Source organism: Emys orbicularis, chromosome 16, assembly GCF_028017835.1.
Source record: "Emys orbicularis isolate rEmyOrb1 chromosome 16, rEmyOrb1.hap1, whole genome shotgun sequence".
NCBI classification, from domain to species: Eukaryota; Metazoa; Chordata; order Testudines; family Emydidae; genus Emys; species Emys orbicularis.
In genome coordinates this window covers 1,068,624-1,085,419 of record NC_088698.1, presented here as the reverse complement: position 1 = coordinate 1,085,419, position 16,796 = coordinate 1,068,624, and the positions used below count along the sequence as shown (strand labels likewise).

At 47.9% G+C, this 16,796-nt stretch overlaps 1 protein-coding gene across 1 annotated transcript; it reads right to left on the bottom strand.

Annotated features, from left to right (window-relative positions):
* Nucleotides 1-368: 368 nt before the first annotated feature.
* LIF (LIF interleukin 6 family cytokine) lies at nt 369-6,500 on the bottom strand. The gene is made up of 3 exons (XM_065418050.1): nt 6,482-6,500; nt 1,939-2,117; nt 369-806 (listed from the first exon to the last, which is right to left on the bottom strand). The coding sequence occupies exons 1-3, from the start codon at nt 6,498-6,500 to the stop codon at nt 369-371; spliced, it is 636 nt and encodes a 211-aa protein (XP_065274122.1).
* Nucleotides 6,501-16,796: the final 10,296 nt, after the last annotated feature.

Below are 16,796 nucleotides of genomic sequence, written 5' to 3'. Positions count from 1 at the left end.
TGGGGAGAGATAATAAATAGGAACCAAACAAGGCTTATTAATAATAGACCACCCGTGAAGGAAGAGTCCAGAGGTGCCCTGGGCAAGCGCAGAGGGCTTGATGGAGGCGGATGTCAAGGGGGAGCTAGTCCCACACCAGGGAGCCACTGCAGCCCCACTGGATGGATGAATTCCCTGAAAGCTGAGTGTCTTAAAGGTCAGGGGCTTTCCAAACCAAGAGGGCCCTCCGGAGTCTGTAGCTGGTTGTCATGTGCCCTCTCAGATGCCCCTGACTCAGATCCCCGCTCACCTCAGCCGTGCTGCACTGATCCCTCTGCAGTCGGGCACAGCAGGCCCGGGGGAGCGGCAGGGTCCGTCTGTCTGGCAGCTCATGCCTGCGAGAGGTGAGGTAGCAGGACCTGTGCCGCCTGGGAGACGACCTGCACGTACCTCCTCAGCACCTGGCAGCCCTGCTGCTTCTTCTTGAAGACGTTCATGCCCTTACTGCTCTTGCCGTAGGTGACGTCCACCTGGGAGACCTTGTAGTTGGTGCACAGCAGGCAGGTCAGGTTGGAGATCAGGCCCCGCGTGGTCTTGGTGGTGTTGTGGAGCCGCTCCAGCAGCTCCTTGGCCGTGGGGTTAAGCTCTTCCTGGTCCCTGGTGATGTTGCCCAGCGAGGCGTTCAGGAAGGCAAAGACCTTGTACAAGGCCACCATGATCTCCTTCTTATGGCTGGTTCGGTTCACGTCGAAGTCAGGGAAGTTGGTCCCGTTGGCGTTGCAGAGTTCATCCAGGTGGCTGCTGAATGGGTCGCCCTGGCAGTCCAGCTGGGGGAGACGGGAGGGGAAAAAATGACTAGGGAATCTCAGTCACACAGCCCCTCGCACACACTGCCCCACCTTCAGCCCTCCCCCGATCACTGTTTTATCACACGTCTCATGCTGCAGGGTGGGTTTTAAAGCCCTGCCCCTGGAGCCCTGCGAGAATCTCAGCTGTTGTTAAACAAGGAGGTTTCTAGCCCTCCTAGCTGTGCACAAATGCTTGAAAACTTGGCCCATTTGTGCCCAGAAGGCTCCGAAACCTCAGTAAACAAGAGCCTGACTCAGGCCTGTTGAACCCTTGTGGTTGGCAATGCTGTAAGAGCTGAGGCACCTCTCGCGAGGTACTTCTCTGGCCCCCCGGGCTATAGCACCTGAGCATCTGGCAGTTTGCAAAGGATTTACAGGGCTAATACCCCATCCATCATGTGGGTGGAAAACCAAGGCCCGGAGCCCTTTGCCCAAGGTCACGCGAGCCAGCTGCGGGGAACAGGCATTAGTGTGCAGGTCTCCTAAGACTGGGCTCATGCCCAATCCACTGGGCCGTCCTTCTTCTCTGCCATCCCCCAACTGCACCAATAACTCACCTACCAGTGCACTTTGGTCCTGCTTTGCAGTCCCTCCTGCTCTGTCCACAGCTGGGACAGGGACAGCAGGAGCCATTAGTTGTGCCAAACTGTGCAGTGGGGAGGGGTGATAGAAATGTAACCCCTCAAGGGCTGGAAGGTGACCCACCAATGGCTTTCCTCAGCTGAGGCTGGCATCTAAACTCAACACTCCACTCCTGAAAATCTAGCCCACTAATTCCCACTCCTCCCTGCAGGCCAGCGCTCCATTGCCCGTCCTATATTTGTGATGGGAAAATCCAGGGCAGGGTCTGATTTTCAGAGGTGCTGAGCACCCGCATCCCCAGCTGACATCCATGGCTCATCCCCGAGGTCCTGCACAGGTCGAGCAAACACCTGCCAGTTTAATGTAAACTCTTCCCGTGGGGTTCTAGCAATAAGCACGTTCCGCTTGCCCGATGCAATGTCCTTGGGGACGAGCAGCTTGGCTGGCCGAATAGGACATGCCTGTATCCTGCTTGAGTAGCTCACACAGTTTTAATTTAGGAGGAGCTGAGGCTCCTATGGGAACTTACATAGATGCTGAAGAGATCCTGAGCCGTCGCATTGAGCAGCACCACTAGCTTCCGGGTCTGCTCAGCCACGTTGGGTTTGCACACGTGTGTGTTCTCGCACATGGGGCTGGGGGTGTTCACCGGCAGTGCCTTGCCAACCACCAATCTGCAGTGGATCATCAACAGCAAGGGGACAACACCTGTGGACAGAGGAAAGCGGGAGCGGTGAGATGATGCCACTGGGACCCAGCCATCAGCGCCATTCACTTCAGAGTCCAGTGCCCACCCAGCCAGATGAGAGCTCTGAGATCTCCCCCGGGAAAGCGTCCAGTGTCACTGGGACTGGACAGCCTCAGTCACTAATAGCTCCTGATCTTGCCAATGCTGGAGGGAAAGAAGGATCAAAAGAAGCTCTCGCCCATTGCCTCCGGGCAGGATCTCTCTAGGGTGTCAGATCACTGGGAAGGGAACCAGCTATTGCCTGGGTTGGAGTGGCTGATCTCTGGGACCAAGAACATTTCCATCCCCCTGCAGTCAGAACCACGTGCTACTGAGGCACATGGGCTGCTCTTTATAATATAATAGATGGAGATGTTCTATCTCCTAGAACTGGAAGGGACCCTGAAAGGTCATCAAGTCCAACCCTCTGCCTTCACTAGCAGGACCAAGTACTGATTTTGCCCCAGATCCCTAAGTGGCCCCCTCAAGGATTGAACTCACAACCCTGGGTTTAGCAGGCCAATGCTCAAACCACTGAGCTATCCCTCCCCCCCACTTTGAGAAAGCAGAGGCAATGTCCTGCCTGCCCTGAACCATCCGGCTTGCACCCAGTTTCCCTTTGCTCCCCCATGCCCACGTATCCGGTGTAGCTCCTGTAGATAGGGGCTGGAGTTTGTCCTAAGGGCCATATTCTCCTCTCACTTCTACCAGTGGAGCTAAGAAGAAAATTCCCATTTCCCCAACCCCCAATGCTCTGCTGTCTGCATTCTCCAGCACCCCTTGAGCACTGCCCCCGGCTCAGCACTGCCCTGCAATGGAGCAGGAATTCCCCTGCGTTGTTCTTTCCTCTGGGAGCTTTTTGTGTTCTCAAGTTGCGCATCTGCCTGTGACTACCTGTCAGATTTAGTCAAGCATGCAAAGCAGGGGGTAGGTTTTGTGCCCATTCTCCGGGCTCGTGTTGTTGACATTGATCAAAGTTTCGATAGTGGCCAACTGAGGTGTCTCCAAGGGGGTTCTCTAAAAAGCAGAGTGGTCTAGTGGCTAGCACTATACCTTAGGACTCAGGATACATGAGTTCTCTTTCTAGCTCCACCCCTTACCTACTGGGTGGCCATAGACAAGTTTCTTAGTTTCCCCTTCTGTGAAGTGGGGATAATGATACTATCTGCTTTGCCATCTACTGATGTTAGAAATTATTAAAGAACCCCCCTAGACCAATGAGCATTCTTGAAAAAATGCTGGTTTGAATGCCTAGTAGGAGAAACTGCTGATATGCATAGAACTGGGTTGTGGATGAGGCCAGCCAGCCAGGCTAAGTCTGAGTGGAGTAGTGATTTCCCCCAGCACCTGTCATAAGACAATAGTAAAGAATCACAGAACCAGCTGTTCTCTTCTAACACTGAACAAGGAGATTTATTAGACTTAGGAGGTTGGCATTATCCCTAAAGCTTCTCTCTCTCTGATTCACTGTAGAGTTTCTGCCTCAGACCTTTCCTGGCCCTGCCCCAACCTGGCTGCCTGCTACACATTTAAAGACACAGTGCTATTATTTCAGAGTAGCAGCCGTGTTAGTCTGTATCCGCAAAAATAACAGGAGTACTTGTGGCACCTTAGAGACTAACAAATTTATTAGAGCATAAGCTTTCGTGGGCTACAACCCATGCATCCGAAGAAGTGGGTTGTAGCCCACGAAAGCTTATGCTCTAATAAATTTGTTAGTCTCTAAGGTGCCACAAGTACTCCTGTTATTAGTGCTATTATTCTTCAAGCAGAGTCTTCTTTCTAGCCCCCCTCCACATCAAGGTGAGCTCTTGTCTTTTCCTGAGTTCCTGATCCTCCCCACCCGGGAGGTGGCCTGCTGGTGATCCACAATCAGCTGTGTGTTGCATCACTGCCTGCTGACCTGTGTCTCACTGTGCACTGATTCGGGTTCCCCTCCTCTGGTGCGGCCCCATAGGCAAAGATCCCACCTCTCCCTCGCAGGTTAGCCATCTTGCATGAGAGGCAGCCCCATCATGGCAGTGGATGCAGGAAGGCATCAATGCCTGCAGCCATGTGTCAAAATCCCAGGCTCCCAGGTGCACTCACAGGAGTCAGTGTGGTCTAGCGGGATTGGAAACCTGGGGTGACAGCCTGGCCCTAGGGACATCAACAGGAGTTTTGTCATCGATGTCCCCAGGATCTCACCCCTGGTTTCTAAACCTACCTCTGCCTCTGGGTGACCTAGGGCAAGTCACTGTCACTCGCTGTGCCTCAGTTTCCTCTGTCCCTCTTGTCTGTTTAGACTGTGAGGTCTTTGGGACAGAGACTAGCACAATGGGGCCCTTGTCTCGGGTGTAATATGTCGTTATTGTAGGCCAACTGTAATATGAATAGCTAATAATAGCAGAAGCCTAATCTTGCATCTGATGATATTACCAGGCTGAGGCAGGGGGTTTTCAGGATAATTTTGGATGACCCATTGCCTTTGGGCTGAGACTCCAACTATCACCCCCCACACACCACACACACCCGCCCCCTCACTGCCTGGGGTACCAGCACCAAATTCAGCACACAGCCACAAGCAGGACAGGCTGCCAGGTGACCAAAGCAATGTGTCACAGAGGAACACAGCAGGGTTAGGTCAATGATGTTATGAAAGATGAACTGTGTATCCTTTCCCTCTCTGTTTCAACGCCTGGACGTTCCTGCTTGTTCTCTTGTTCTCCCATAGAGCCCAGAGATTAATATGCTGCCATTCGGGAATAGTATCACGTAGTGGTAATGGTGCTGATATGAATTATTGTTATGAATAATAATCCTTGGCACTTACATGTTGCTTTTCATCCAAGGATCCCAAAGCCCTTTACAAAGACAGGTAAACCTTATCATCCCTATTTTACAGATGGGGAAACTGAGTCACAGTGACACAACCAAGGGCACCAGTGGCAGAGTTGAGAACACTGTACAGATCTGGAGAGCTAGAACTTGGGGTCCTGACCCCTGCAGTCCCGTGCTATAAACTGCACAGCGAGGGAGAAAAATTACACTATTCAGGTTCTATGGAGCATAGTATCTTAAGGGCCTGATCCTGTGCAAAGTAGAACATACTCAACTCAACCTCTGCTGATTGGGCCTAGAGACAGCCAATTCAACATGCAATGTCACAATGCAGCTGCTGAAAAACCACATAGTTCTTGGGATCTGACAAACTCTGAAGTTGTCCACACTTGTCAGAACCTCGGAATCGCTGCAGGTCACAAGTCATACGATAATTACTTTATTTACACTCGCTGCAGCAGCATCCGTGCCCTAATTTGTACATTGCAACTGACAGGACTTCCCTTCTGTGTTGCAATCACTCACATAGCAGTGCTCATGTTCGGGACAAGGGCATTTTCAGGAAAAGCAAAGGAGGATGGAGAGCAAAGGACACAGCCAATGCCCTCCCTGATGTAATTAAACTCTCAGTAGGGAGGAACATGGTCTGGTGTGGGCCAGTGCTATGCAATTTTCTCCCATGCATATTTCAGCTCTGGGACTGTCAGAGAGCCCAGCAGTGCTGAGGTGGCTTGTGACATTCACCACTAAATTAATATTAATTTGCAATCTCATTCAGCTTCTCTAGCCCAGGGTCTCAGTAATACCTTGCTCTTCTGTAGCTTCATTCTCATTAGATCTCGACGTGCTTTAAGGCGGCACTCACTACCATTATCCCCATTTCACAGAGAGGGAAACTTAGGCACAGTGATTTGTCCAAGGGCACTCATGAGGCCAGTGGCAGGGCTGGGACTAGAAGCCAGCGCTCCTGAGTCACAGCCAAGTGCACCAGCCAGTGGGCCATGCTGCCTGCTCTGCTTAAAACCCTTAAAACTCTTTTCTCCCTATTGCACTGGTTTGCATAGCGCAATCTACCCCACAACACTTCACATAGACATGACTTGTACTCAGGCCACGAGAACAACATTCTGGCTTCAGTGCCTATCCTTTTGATAAGCTCTACTCTGATCTTTTCAATCCAAAAACATTTTGCAATTGGCAACTTCCTTATTTCTCTGATTTTTTCAAAAATCTAATTAAACAAGAGTTATCAGTGTTTCTCAGCAGCGAGAGACCCAAAAGAATTCGAAAACCCTTTGGAAGAATTTAGAGTGGTATAAATTTCCAGATGTTTGTGGAAATATGCCAGAGAGGCATGTTTGCTTTTTACTGCCAATTCCCAGAGGTGCTAAGACTAGGGAAAAAGTTTCTTAAGGGTTTCTCTTTGCGCCAAACAGAAGAGCCTCAGACAAAAGGTGTGACTGATTGCTTCAAAATCAGAAAAGTTTTAAAAAAAATCAAATAGGATTGACAAAGATGGTTTTACCTGCTGGAATGAACTTCATTTTGAGCTGTATCCCAGGAGCAACTTAAGAGAGATTGATGTTGACAGAAGGAGTTTTCAGAAATTCATGTTCATACTGGGGGATTTCACTGGTTTATATACGGTCTGTAAGAAAGAGGTGGGGGGGGAAGAAGTTAGGCAGATTCATTCAAACTAACAATCAGGAAGTAGCGATCGGTTTGGAAACAGTGAATGGTTATTTCTAAGTAACTTTTTGTGATAATGTTGAGGTCATCATGCTGTGGTTTTACTGAATGCTTCATTCTGGAATTGTTTGAAGCAGAGAGATGGGTTGATTAAAGGAAAACCCATGAATTTGCAAAGTGACTCCCGAAAAAAAATTCTGCCTACGTTCATAGGACAATACTGCGACTCACCCAGGGAAAAGTGCTGCAGTTTCCTGAGGGTGAGTCTTCTTCCTTAGAGTACTTTCACCTCCCACCTCCCCTGCTGGGGGTTTCCCCCCAACAGTTACTTTTCATCGTTTCAGATGCTGTGTAATGCACAGGTAGAGCACCGGGACTGTCTCATTTAGAAAATAACAAGGGTTAGAGCTAATACTGAATGGAACCAAAGGTCATGCTGGCCAGGAAAGTATTTAAGTGGGAGGGGATGTTACAAAATAGACATTTACATGAATCAGGGAGGGGGACAGAGAAAGGGATGGAATTGTAACTGCTCAGCTGTGTGTCATGGTCTCTAACATGACTGCAATCAATTGGGAATTCTCTGCCAGCTCAAGTGCTGAAGTGTGCTAGTGAATGAGCTGTTCCGTGCTGCGCTATTGTAGGGCCGTCCCGGGTCACTTCACTGCACATTCCTGTGTGACAATAGCCTATGGACATGGAAACTAGCCCGTCCGCTGTTAGGGGGTCAGGGCTGGCTCCTTGCAACAGCCACCTTGCTACACAGGAAAGTGTTTCTGGTCCCAAGCATTGGTTTGAATGTCTTTTACCAACAGCAAACGCTTTTCATTACAAATCTTCATTAGGCTGAAAACCCAATTTCCTGGCAGAAAATAGTTTTGATGGAAAATTTTCCACTAGCCCTGCTGTGCTGCAGCTAGTGAAAGGCGTTAACCCCTTAGTTCTGGTAGCAACCGCTCATGCTTCTATCTCTCTAGGTTGTGGACTCAGACCCTGCATTTGGTTCAAGGGGGGGTGATTTTATTATATTAGCACTGCCAGAAATGCAAGAGCCATCTTCCCCGGGACACCCCCTTGCAGTGCGTGCTCAGGCTGGCTGCTAAGCCTGCTCCGGAAGATGCAGTTTATTTTCCAGCTGCAACGCTGGGATTAAGCTGAAATCGCCTCCTTCCCAATTCCCACTTTGGCCCCTTTTGCCGTGTGGCCACTGTCTGAACACACAGGGCTGGCTCCTCGGCTGGTGGCCAGTGATACAGCCCCAATGACGTCAGAAGCACAATTGCCCTTGAACATAGCTGTGCTGTAAGGTGCAGATAGGGCATAGCTGGGTTAAAGTCATTTTTTAAAGCCGTGCTCAAGCCTGGAGGCAGTTCTAACAAGTTTATATCCTGTTCACACCAGCAGGCGGAACATGTTCAAGTCCCTGGGTGGGAGAGCGCCAAGGAACAGTCAGGCAATGCTTGTGTCTCAATGCAGCAAGCTCATCCTTCTGGGTCAGTACTGACCCAATGCCCAGCAGGGTGCTAGAGGGCACTGTGCTGTAGGGAGCAGAGCGGGTGACTCAACAGGGGGCACTCTCCCTTCTGAATCCATGTTGACCCCAATGCCTAAGCAGGTGCTAGGGTGCCTGTACTGCAGGCATGGTTAATTCAGTAGGGGCCGGGGTTGCTGTCTACTCTGAGTCAGTACTAACTCTAGTGCCCAGTGTGGTGCTAGGGAGAGTTGTGTAGCAGGCACTGGTGTGAGCAATCAGTAGGGGGCGCCATCTACTCTGAGTCCTCACTAATTCCAATTCCCCTGTGCAGTGCTAGGGGCTGCTATGCAGCAGGGGGCACTCTCCTCCCTGAGTAATGACTGAAGGGGAGTGTCCACCCAACTGTGTCATCCAATTGAACCAATGCCTCAGCAAGGCACTAGGGAGCGCTATGATGGGAGGTGTGACGTTGCACTCCACATGCTTTATGAAAATATGCTTATAAATGTGAATATGATGTAACTGGAATATGCTTTATGCAAAAGATTTCGTGTATCATTACAAAGCTTATACTCTACTGAGTGTGTTCATCCTATTTGTTTGCATGTATTATTTCTATGTCTGGAGTTAGGAGAATAAGATATAAACTTATATTACTGATGTAAACATATTAAGTGGAAGCAATTAAGGGTGCTTCAGAATCAATGAACTGTAAATGGCTCTGTTTACTTGCAAACCGTCCTGTGTATGTGCAGGCCAGCCCAGGAAGAATGGAGGCTGGGGTCTCACAGGACATTAAATCTGGTGCTTTTCCATTTAGAAGGAGGGGTAGGGACCCAGAGATACAAAAGATTCCCGCCTTGTGACAAAGCTATAAAAGGGGGTGGAACAGGACAAAGGGGGCTGCAATCATGAGAAAGCCCCTGCTTACCACCTGAGATGTCTGCTGGAACTAACAAGGACTGTACCAGGAGAAAGGATTGGGCCCAGACTAGGAAGGAGTCTAATCTATAAAAGAAGATTATTGGAACATCTCTGAGGGTGAGATATTTCCGTAATCAGTTTTGTAATGTATTAGGCATAGACTTGCATGTTTTTGCTTTATTTTGCTTGGTGACTTACTTTGTTCTGTCTGTTATTACTTCAAACCTCTTAAATCCTACTTTTTATACTTAATAAAATCACTTTTGTTTATTAATAGACCCAGAGTAAATGATTAATACCTGGGGGAGCAAACAGCTGTGCATCTCTGTCTATCAGTGTTATAGAGGGTGGACAAGGAAAAGAGGAGACTAAGGGGGGATATGATAGAGGTATATAAAATCATGAGTGATGTGGAGAAAGTGAATAAGGAAAAGTTATTTACTTGTTCCCATAATATAAGAACTAGGGGTCACCAAATGAAATTAATGGTCAGCAGGTTTAAAACAAATAAAAGGAAGTTCTTCTTCACGCAGCGCACAGTCAACCTGTGGAACTCCTTGCCTGAGGAGGTTGTGAAGGCTAGGACTATAACAGGATTTAAAAGAGAACTGGATAAATTCATGTCGGTTAAGTCCATTAATGGCTATTAGCCAGGATGGGTAAGGAATGGTGTCCCTAGCCTCTGTTTGTCAGAGGGTGGTGATGGACAGCAGGAGAGAGATCACTTGATCATTACCTGTTAGGTTCACTCCCTCTGGGGCACCTGGCATTGGCCACTGTTGGTAGACAGGATACTGGGCTGGATGGACCTTTGGTCTGACCCAGTACGGCCGTTCTTATGTTCTTATGAGTTTACCCTGTATAAGCTTTATACAGAGTAAAACGGATTTATTTGGGGTTTGGATCCCATTGGGGTCTAGGTGTCTGGGTGCTGGAGACAGGTAACCTGCTGAGCTATTTTTGGTTAAAGTCTGTAGCTTTGGGGGCATGGCCCAGACCCTGAATCTGTGTTGCAGCAGACTAGTGTGTCTGGCTCAACAAGGCAGGTTCTGGAGTCCCAAGCTGGCAGGGAAAACGGGCTCAGAAATAGTTTCAGCACATCAGGTGACAGTCCCAATGGGATCTCTGGGACTGAACCTGTCACAGGAGGAGATGCCAGTTCCTTAGTGAAATGTAAAACCGAAGCCCTGGCCACTCAGAGTCATTGAAGAGCCCTGGCACTGATCAGGAAAGGCGATGGTGTTCTTGCTCCATTTCAGTTTGGGTGTCTATGTCCCACCTCCCTACATTCTCCCTGTTGAATTCTGCAGGAATTCTTCTTCGCTTCCTGTCTTAAACTATTGTCTAGTAGGGCTGGGCACATGGTTGAGTCTTTGTAGCCAAAGTATTTGTGTTTACATTTTTCACTGGCTTTGTAATGCTCCAAGGAGCCATATACATGGGTCTGAAATAACCCAAGCTCTGATCCTCCCACTGTATTGCTATTCCTGGACAGTGGAAATCCGATGGGAAGAGCTGACCCTGAGTTATCTGGCCCCCTAAGGCATCCAAATCGCAGTGAAACATACAACACAAATGCTGAGACCTTTGGTTTTCCCCAAATAGCACTAGTTTGGGCTTTATTTGGGTTCCTGCCTTGCCCTGATGAGCTGCCCTCCTGCGCAATATTATACTGTTGCACAGCGGCCACAACCTGTCCCAGAGGAGGCTGCATTTCACTGAAGGGTGAAGTAAGTCCTGATTACCAGTGCTGCATAACTTTGCAGGACTGACTGCGAGGACCACACTTAATGTGCATATATTGTTACACAGAGTTTTAATTTTAACACAGAAATTAATATGGGTTTTTGTGTTAGAGAGGAAGGATGTGGAGCTGAAATTTGGCCTCAGCTTCCTACTGTCAGGATGGCTGCAGTGAGTGGCTAGAGCTGAATAAATGATCACCTGAAATGTCCTGGCCTGTGCTAAGGAGGGGCTAACATGTAGATGGATACATGGAAATAGATTTTGACATAAACCTGGTTTAGCCTGTGGAACTCACTGCCACCAGATAGTGTGGTGGCAGCCAGGTTGGCATGACTCATAAAAGGGCTGGACATGTATATGAATAAAAAAAGAGCATCTGCAGTTGTAATAAGTAGGTTAAGCTTATGAGACAGAGTTATTATCCTCTGAGTGACTTGCCCAGCATCACATAGGATGTCTATTGTGGAACTGGGAATTTAATCCAGATCTTGAGAGGGCTATTGCAATGCCCTAACCACGAGACCCTAATGCTTCTCAGCCTCAGTCTTTATGATAAGTGAATCACTAACTGGGATCAGGAAGATCTTCCCTCCTACACCCTGTTTAGTATGACACAACAAGGCGAATCATGAGATTTGTATGGCTTTGTCTGAAGCATTTTGGATTGGCTGCTCTCAGACAAAATAGGAATTGCTAAATAATACCACCTAGCTCTTATGCAGCACTTTTCATCAGATCTCAAAGTGCTTTACAAAGGACGTCAGTGTCATTATCCCCATTTTACAGATGGGGAAACTGAGGCACAGAGAGGGAAGTGACTTGCCCAAGGTCATCCAGCAAGCCAGTGGCAGTCAGCAATATAACTCAGTCCAGAGTCCACATGTATGAGGGCCAGTACCAGATCCCTCACTGGAAGGTGCAAGAAACCCTGTAGTAGCCACACGTGGGATAATCTTCCCCCCAGGGAAAGTTTCCTCCTGACCCCTTTAGTTAGCGATTGGCTTATGCCCTGAAGCATGAGGGTTATTATTATTGTGCTAGCGCCTAGGGGCCCCACTCAAGGACCATGACCCTATTGTGCTAGGCACTGTACAAAACAAAAAAGACAGTCCAGGCTCCAAAGAATTTGCAATCTCTAAAACTCATGGGATTTTAAAAAAATCTTACTATTGTAACTATGGATGGTGTTGTTATCCCCATAGATGTCCAGTCCCTATTTGACTCCTGCTAAGTTCTTAACCTCAATAACTTCCTGTGGCAATGAGTCTCACAGGTACATTGTGTTCAAGAGGATTTCTAAACCAGATGTGGCAAGGGAACGTGATACTGGACTCTGTGGTTCTGTTCCAAATTGCCCCATCCTATGAGAAAGCATAGAAGTTATATACACATGAGCACATTACCTTGTCCCCAGGCAGGTCTGATCCATGTCAGCAAAGGAATATTAGAACATCAAAGAAAATTAAAAAAGAGAGAGAGTCAGGCAGGGGTTAATGCCATTATACAAATGCTTAAACTGCATATCTACAGGATGATGTATAAAAATGACAGCAAAGATTTAAGCAAACATTCTGTGGCCTGTGAACCTCGTAATGTTTTATGGAGTCATTCACCGCCCCAGCGAGGGATATTATAGAGAATACAAGAATGTCCTTGATATGCAGGTAACTCCCTCAAGTCTTTCCAACAGCACATTATTCTGAAGTTGATTCCGAGCTGAATGCCTCTGATGCCAAACATTACAGCACTCTGAGCTGCAGTGAGGAGAGCCAGGCAGCTGTCTGTGAGATATTTACTCAGGTCATGGCTAGTGCTCATCAGTTAGGGGAGCACCTTTAAAAAAGCATAAAGGGACAGCGCCTGCCCTCTGACATCCTGCTGGATCACTCATTGGCCTTAAAGGTGAATTTGCTTCTTTATTACAGCAAAAGAAGGCCTGTAAAGTTTGATTATTGCAGTAGCACTGAGAGATCCAAGTCAGGGATCAAGGCCCCCTCCTTTTCTCGCTGTGTCTCAGTTTCCCTGTCTGTCCAGTGGGAGCATGGCCTCTTTTGTAAAGCACTTTGAGCGCTGCTGATGCAAAGCGCTAGATGAGCTCTGGTATCACTATTAATTATTTCTGTGCTAGGTGCTTATGCATATTCAATATGAAAGATAGGGGGGTTTTAATGTTTATTTTCTCATCTTGATTCTTTCCCACTTTGTATTTGAAATTCAACTCTTTCCTACCCCAGAAGGCTCTATGGATGACTGGAGAGATGGTGGGATTCTGACAGCAGCCAGTTTCCCTCCTGAGTGTTTGAGTGAAACAGGTCATTAAACAGTCTGAATGAAAATGACTCTCCCCTCGATGAATCAGCTTTCACTTTCTTTGTACTTGTGCTAAGATCTAAGCATGTGTTTCCTTCAGCTAAAGGCGGGAAAAGCTATCAACTGGCATTTCTGAGTCACCCAACAAGTTCTTCAGCAAAAGAAGGAAGGCTTCAGTGAACACTGCTGATATTTCTAAGGAAAAAAACATATCCGCGCCTGGTTAGGGCTCCATTCACCCTCACAAAGCAGAAAAACAGAGCACAAGCCCAATTTGGCTGGTTGTTGCAGCTTCACCTTTGATGGCAGCCACAGCACACAGCACACAGAACACAGCTGGGGGCGGGGTGAATCTGGACGTGATGTTGTGTCCCAGGGAAGGTGATACAAGTGCTGATTGAGGAGCAGACGTGTAACTGCAGCCCCCTGTGTGCCTGTGGAGTACAGGCTATGAGTCAGTTCTGGAGCCATGGTGTTTTAAGCTCTGGACGTTCCTGGTTTATTCCCCAGTGTACATGCCAAGATGGCAGGTGTTACAAATGCCCAATCAACTCAGGCCTCGCCCCTTTGCCACAACCTGCGCCAAAAAAGCAAATATTATAGAACAGAGGATGGCAGCTAGGCATCATTTTACCTAAACTGTTACCATCCATGGGATAACACAGTCCAGTGCATGTACCAGATCCATGGGGATTTCACAGTAAGTAGCATCTGTGTGAGGCATTTGGTATCTTTTATTAATCATTTGTATTACTATCATATTTGGGCCCCACTGTGCTAGTTATTGTACAAACACAGAGAGAGTCCATACCCCAGAGAGTTTACAACCTCAGAGAGTAGAGCCAGGAATAGAACCCATGTTTCCTAGTCTAGTGCCAGATCCACCAGGCTGCGCTTCCTTCTCACTCATTAGCTTTGCGTTCACCTCTTTCACTGGATTTTGTAATGTCTCAACTAGCCCAAAGGAGGCAAGGGCTGAACTTGTGATATTTCAGCTCCTGGATGGTGGCCATGAGAAGACTGGATCTCACTTTGCTTTGGCCCTAGAAAAGGCGGTGTGAGTAAAACAAACAATGGAGACCATATGTACAAATACGAAGATACTCCGACTTGTTTGGGTTTCTTTGAGCCTGAGTGCACAGCCCCAGCACATGGCTGGGTTGTACCATTGCTGGGGGTGTCCACTGGGTCCAGCATGTTTGTTTCATGTATCTGATTTAAATGTCAATGAGCAGGACGTGGTCAAGCAGCAGCTTCCAGGGTGGAGTAAGTTCCCATCGCTAACTGTGCCCGCACTAGCTGCCACTGCATCAGGGTGTGCGCAAAACCCCACCCTGTGCAAGTGGGAAACTTGTGCATGCAGCTCAAACAGCTGTATTGTGGGATGCTCCACTCGACATGGACAAAAGGATTGTTAGCAGCAAGAAAAAAACCAAAGGCAGCTGTTGGTGGAGGGGCCTCGTCAGGGTAGCTCAACTGGCAGGCCCCACACTAACGTGGGGATCACGTTTTGTCCTCAGGCTCCGCTTGAGGCACTATCTTCAATCTGAAGAGTTAGCAGGTAGCATGTCCTAATGGTTACTGCCCTGGGGGGAGTTAGCAGACCTAGATGCTAACCATAGTTTTACCACTGACCTACTGAGTGACCTTGGAAAAGTCTTTTTATCAACTCTTTGTGGCAAGGATTGTCTCTCTCTGCATCTATACAATACCTAGTGCAATGGGACCCTGAGCTCAGTTGGGGCTACTAGGTATTATTGTAATTACTAATAATTAATAATAGATACCAAAAATTCCCCTGCCACAGGCAGATGCTACTTGCTGTAAAAACTCCATTGAGCTGGTACATGTGCTGGATTGTGTTATTTCCAAAGCCACTTAGAGGATTTAGCCACACTAATCTCACCAAGTTCAATGGGAGTTTTGTGGTTTAATCCATTAATTAAGCTTTGATGCATAACTTTAAAATCTGCTACATTGCCTAGAAAAGTCTTTGCCCAGAGGATCTTTCCTGTTTTCTTTCTGAATATCAAAGACATATGAACAGGAGTCAGAGATTCTAGGATCAGCTCCAAAAGCCATCACTCTATGTGGGGAGTGAGAGTGGACACTGGCTTGGCAGAAAAATTATTTTTAAAATCGCAGAAATTATCACCAATTCTTGCAAAACTCCTGTGTGAGTTAGCCCAAGCCTCTATATGGTCATCCCCACCCCAGGGGAGGATGCCACAGAATAAAGAGTGAACCACCTGCGTCAATTTGGAGTTCAAGATTTTTGCTTAAATTCCCCAGAAGCACCTATTATTCATTTGTGTTACTGTATCAGCTAGAGATCCCACCTGAAAGCATGACCCCATTGTCCGGGATGCTACACAGACACAAGAGACAGCCCCTGCCCAAAACAGCTTAAAATCTGAATAGACAAGAGAAGAAAGAGAGATGATTTGACCAAGGTCACAATGCAGGGTCAGTGGTAGAGCTTGGAATGGATCCTAGATTTCCTGAACTGCAGGCCCATGCCCTACCCTCTAGATCACGCTGCCCCTCATAGCAAAGCCTGTCATCTCTGGATTGGTAGATCTAAACCAGGCAGGAGCCCATCGGAAGACAGCATCAATCATGTAGTCAGTGTGATGCATCACTTGCAAAGCTCTAAGAGAGGGAATAATAATAACACCTCGCTCTTACATAGAGCTTTTCATCAGTATCTCTCAAAGAGCTTTACAAAGAAAGGTGAGTAGTATTGCCCTCATTTTACAGAGGGGGAAACTGAGGCACAAATACATGAAGCGATTTGCCCAAGGTCACTCAGCAGGCCAATGGCAGAACCAGGAATAGAAGCCAGCTCTCCAGAGTCCCAGAGCAATGTGCTAACTTCTCAGTAATACACCCTCCCTGATGAGGGAGGTGCAATTTTCTCACTTAACAAGGAAAAACCATTTGAGTGGGCTGAGTGACTTTTTAAAATTAATATGGATTTGGGAAGGTGACAGAGGGTGGCTCAAAGCCAGGGAGTCTAAAGAATTTGGGGTGAGATTTTTTTTCAAAGGAGGGGGCCTGACTCCCCTAAATTCAATGATTCCAAGGCCAGAAGGGACCATTGTGATCATCTAGTCCAGCGGTCCTCAAACTGTGGGTCAGGACCCCAAAGTGGGTCCTGACCCCATTTTAATGGGGTCACCAGGACTAGCTTAGACTTGCTGGGGCCCGGGCCCAGGGCCAAATCCAAAGCCCGATCCCAACTGCCCCGGGTTGAAGCCGAAGCCTGAGGGTGGTGGGGCTCAAGTTGCAGGCCCCCTGTTGGGGCTGAAGTCCTTGGGCTTCAACTCCCTCCCCCCCCCCCAGCCTGGGGCAGTGAGGCTCGGGCTTTGGCCCCCCTACCTGGGGCGGCGGGGTTCAAGTGGACTCAGGCTTCGGTCCTCCCTGCTGGGATCATGTAGTAATAGGGGGTCACAGTGCAATGAAGTTTGAGAACCCCTGATCTAGTCTGACCTCCTGTATCACACAGGCCAGAGACTGGTCCCATAATAACTCCTAGAGCAGAGCTTTTAGAAAAACACCCAATCTTCATTTACAACTTGCCAGTGATAGAGAATCCACCACGACCCTTTGTAAATTGTTCTATTGATTAATTACTCTCACCATTAAAAATGTACACCTTTTTTCAGTCTGAATTTGTCTAGTTTCAACTTCCAGC

Excerpts from the sequence above, each read along its gene's own strand:
- LIF (XM_065418050.1), bottom strand. Across the intron at positions 807-1,938 it reads AGGATCTCTTCAGCATCTAT|CTGGACTGCCAGGGCGACCC; the intron begins GTAAGTTCCCAT and ends CGTCTCCCCCAG.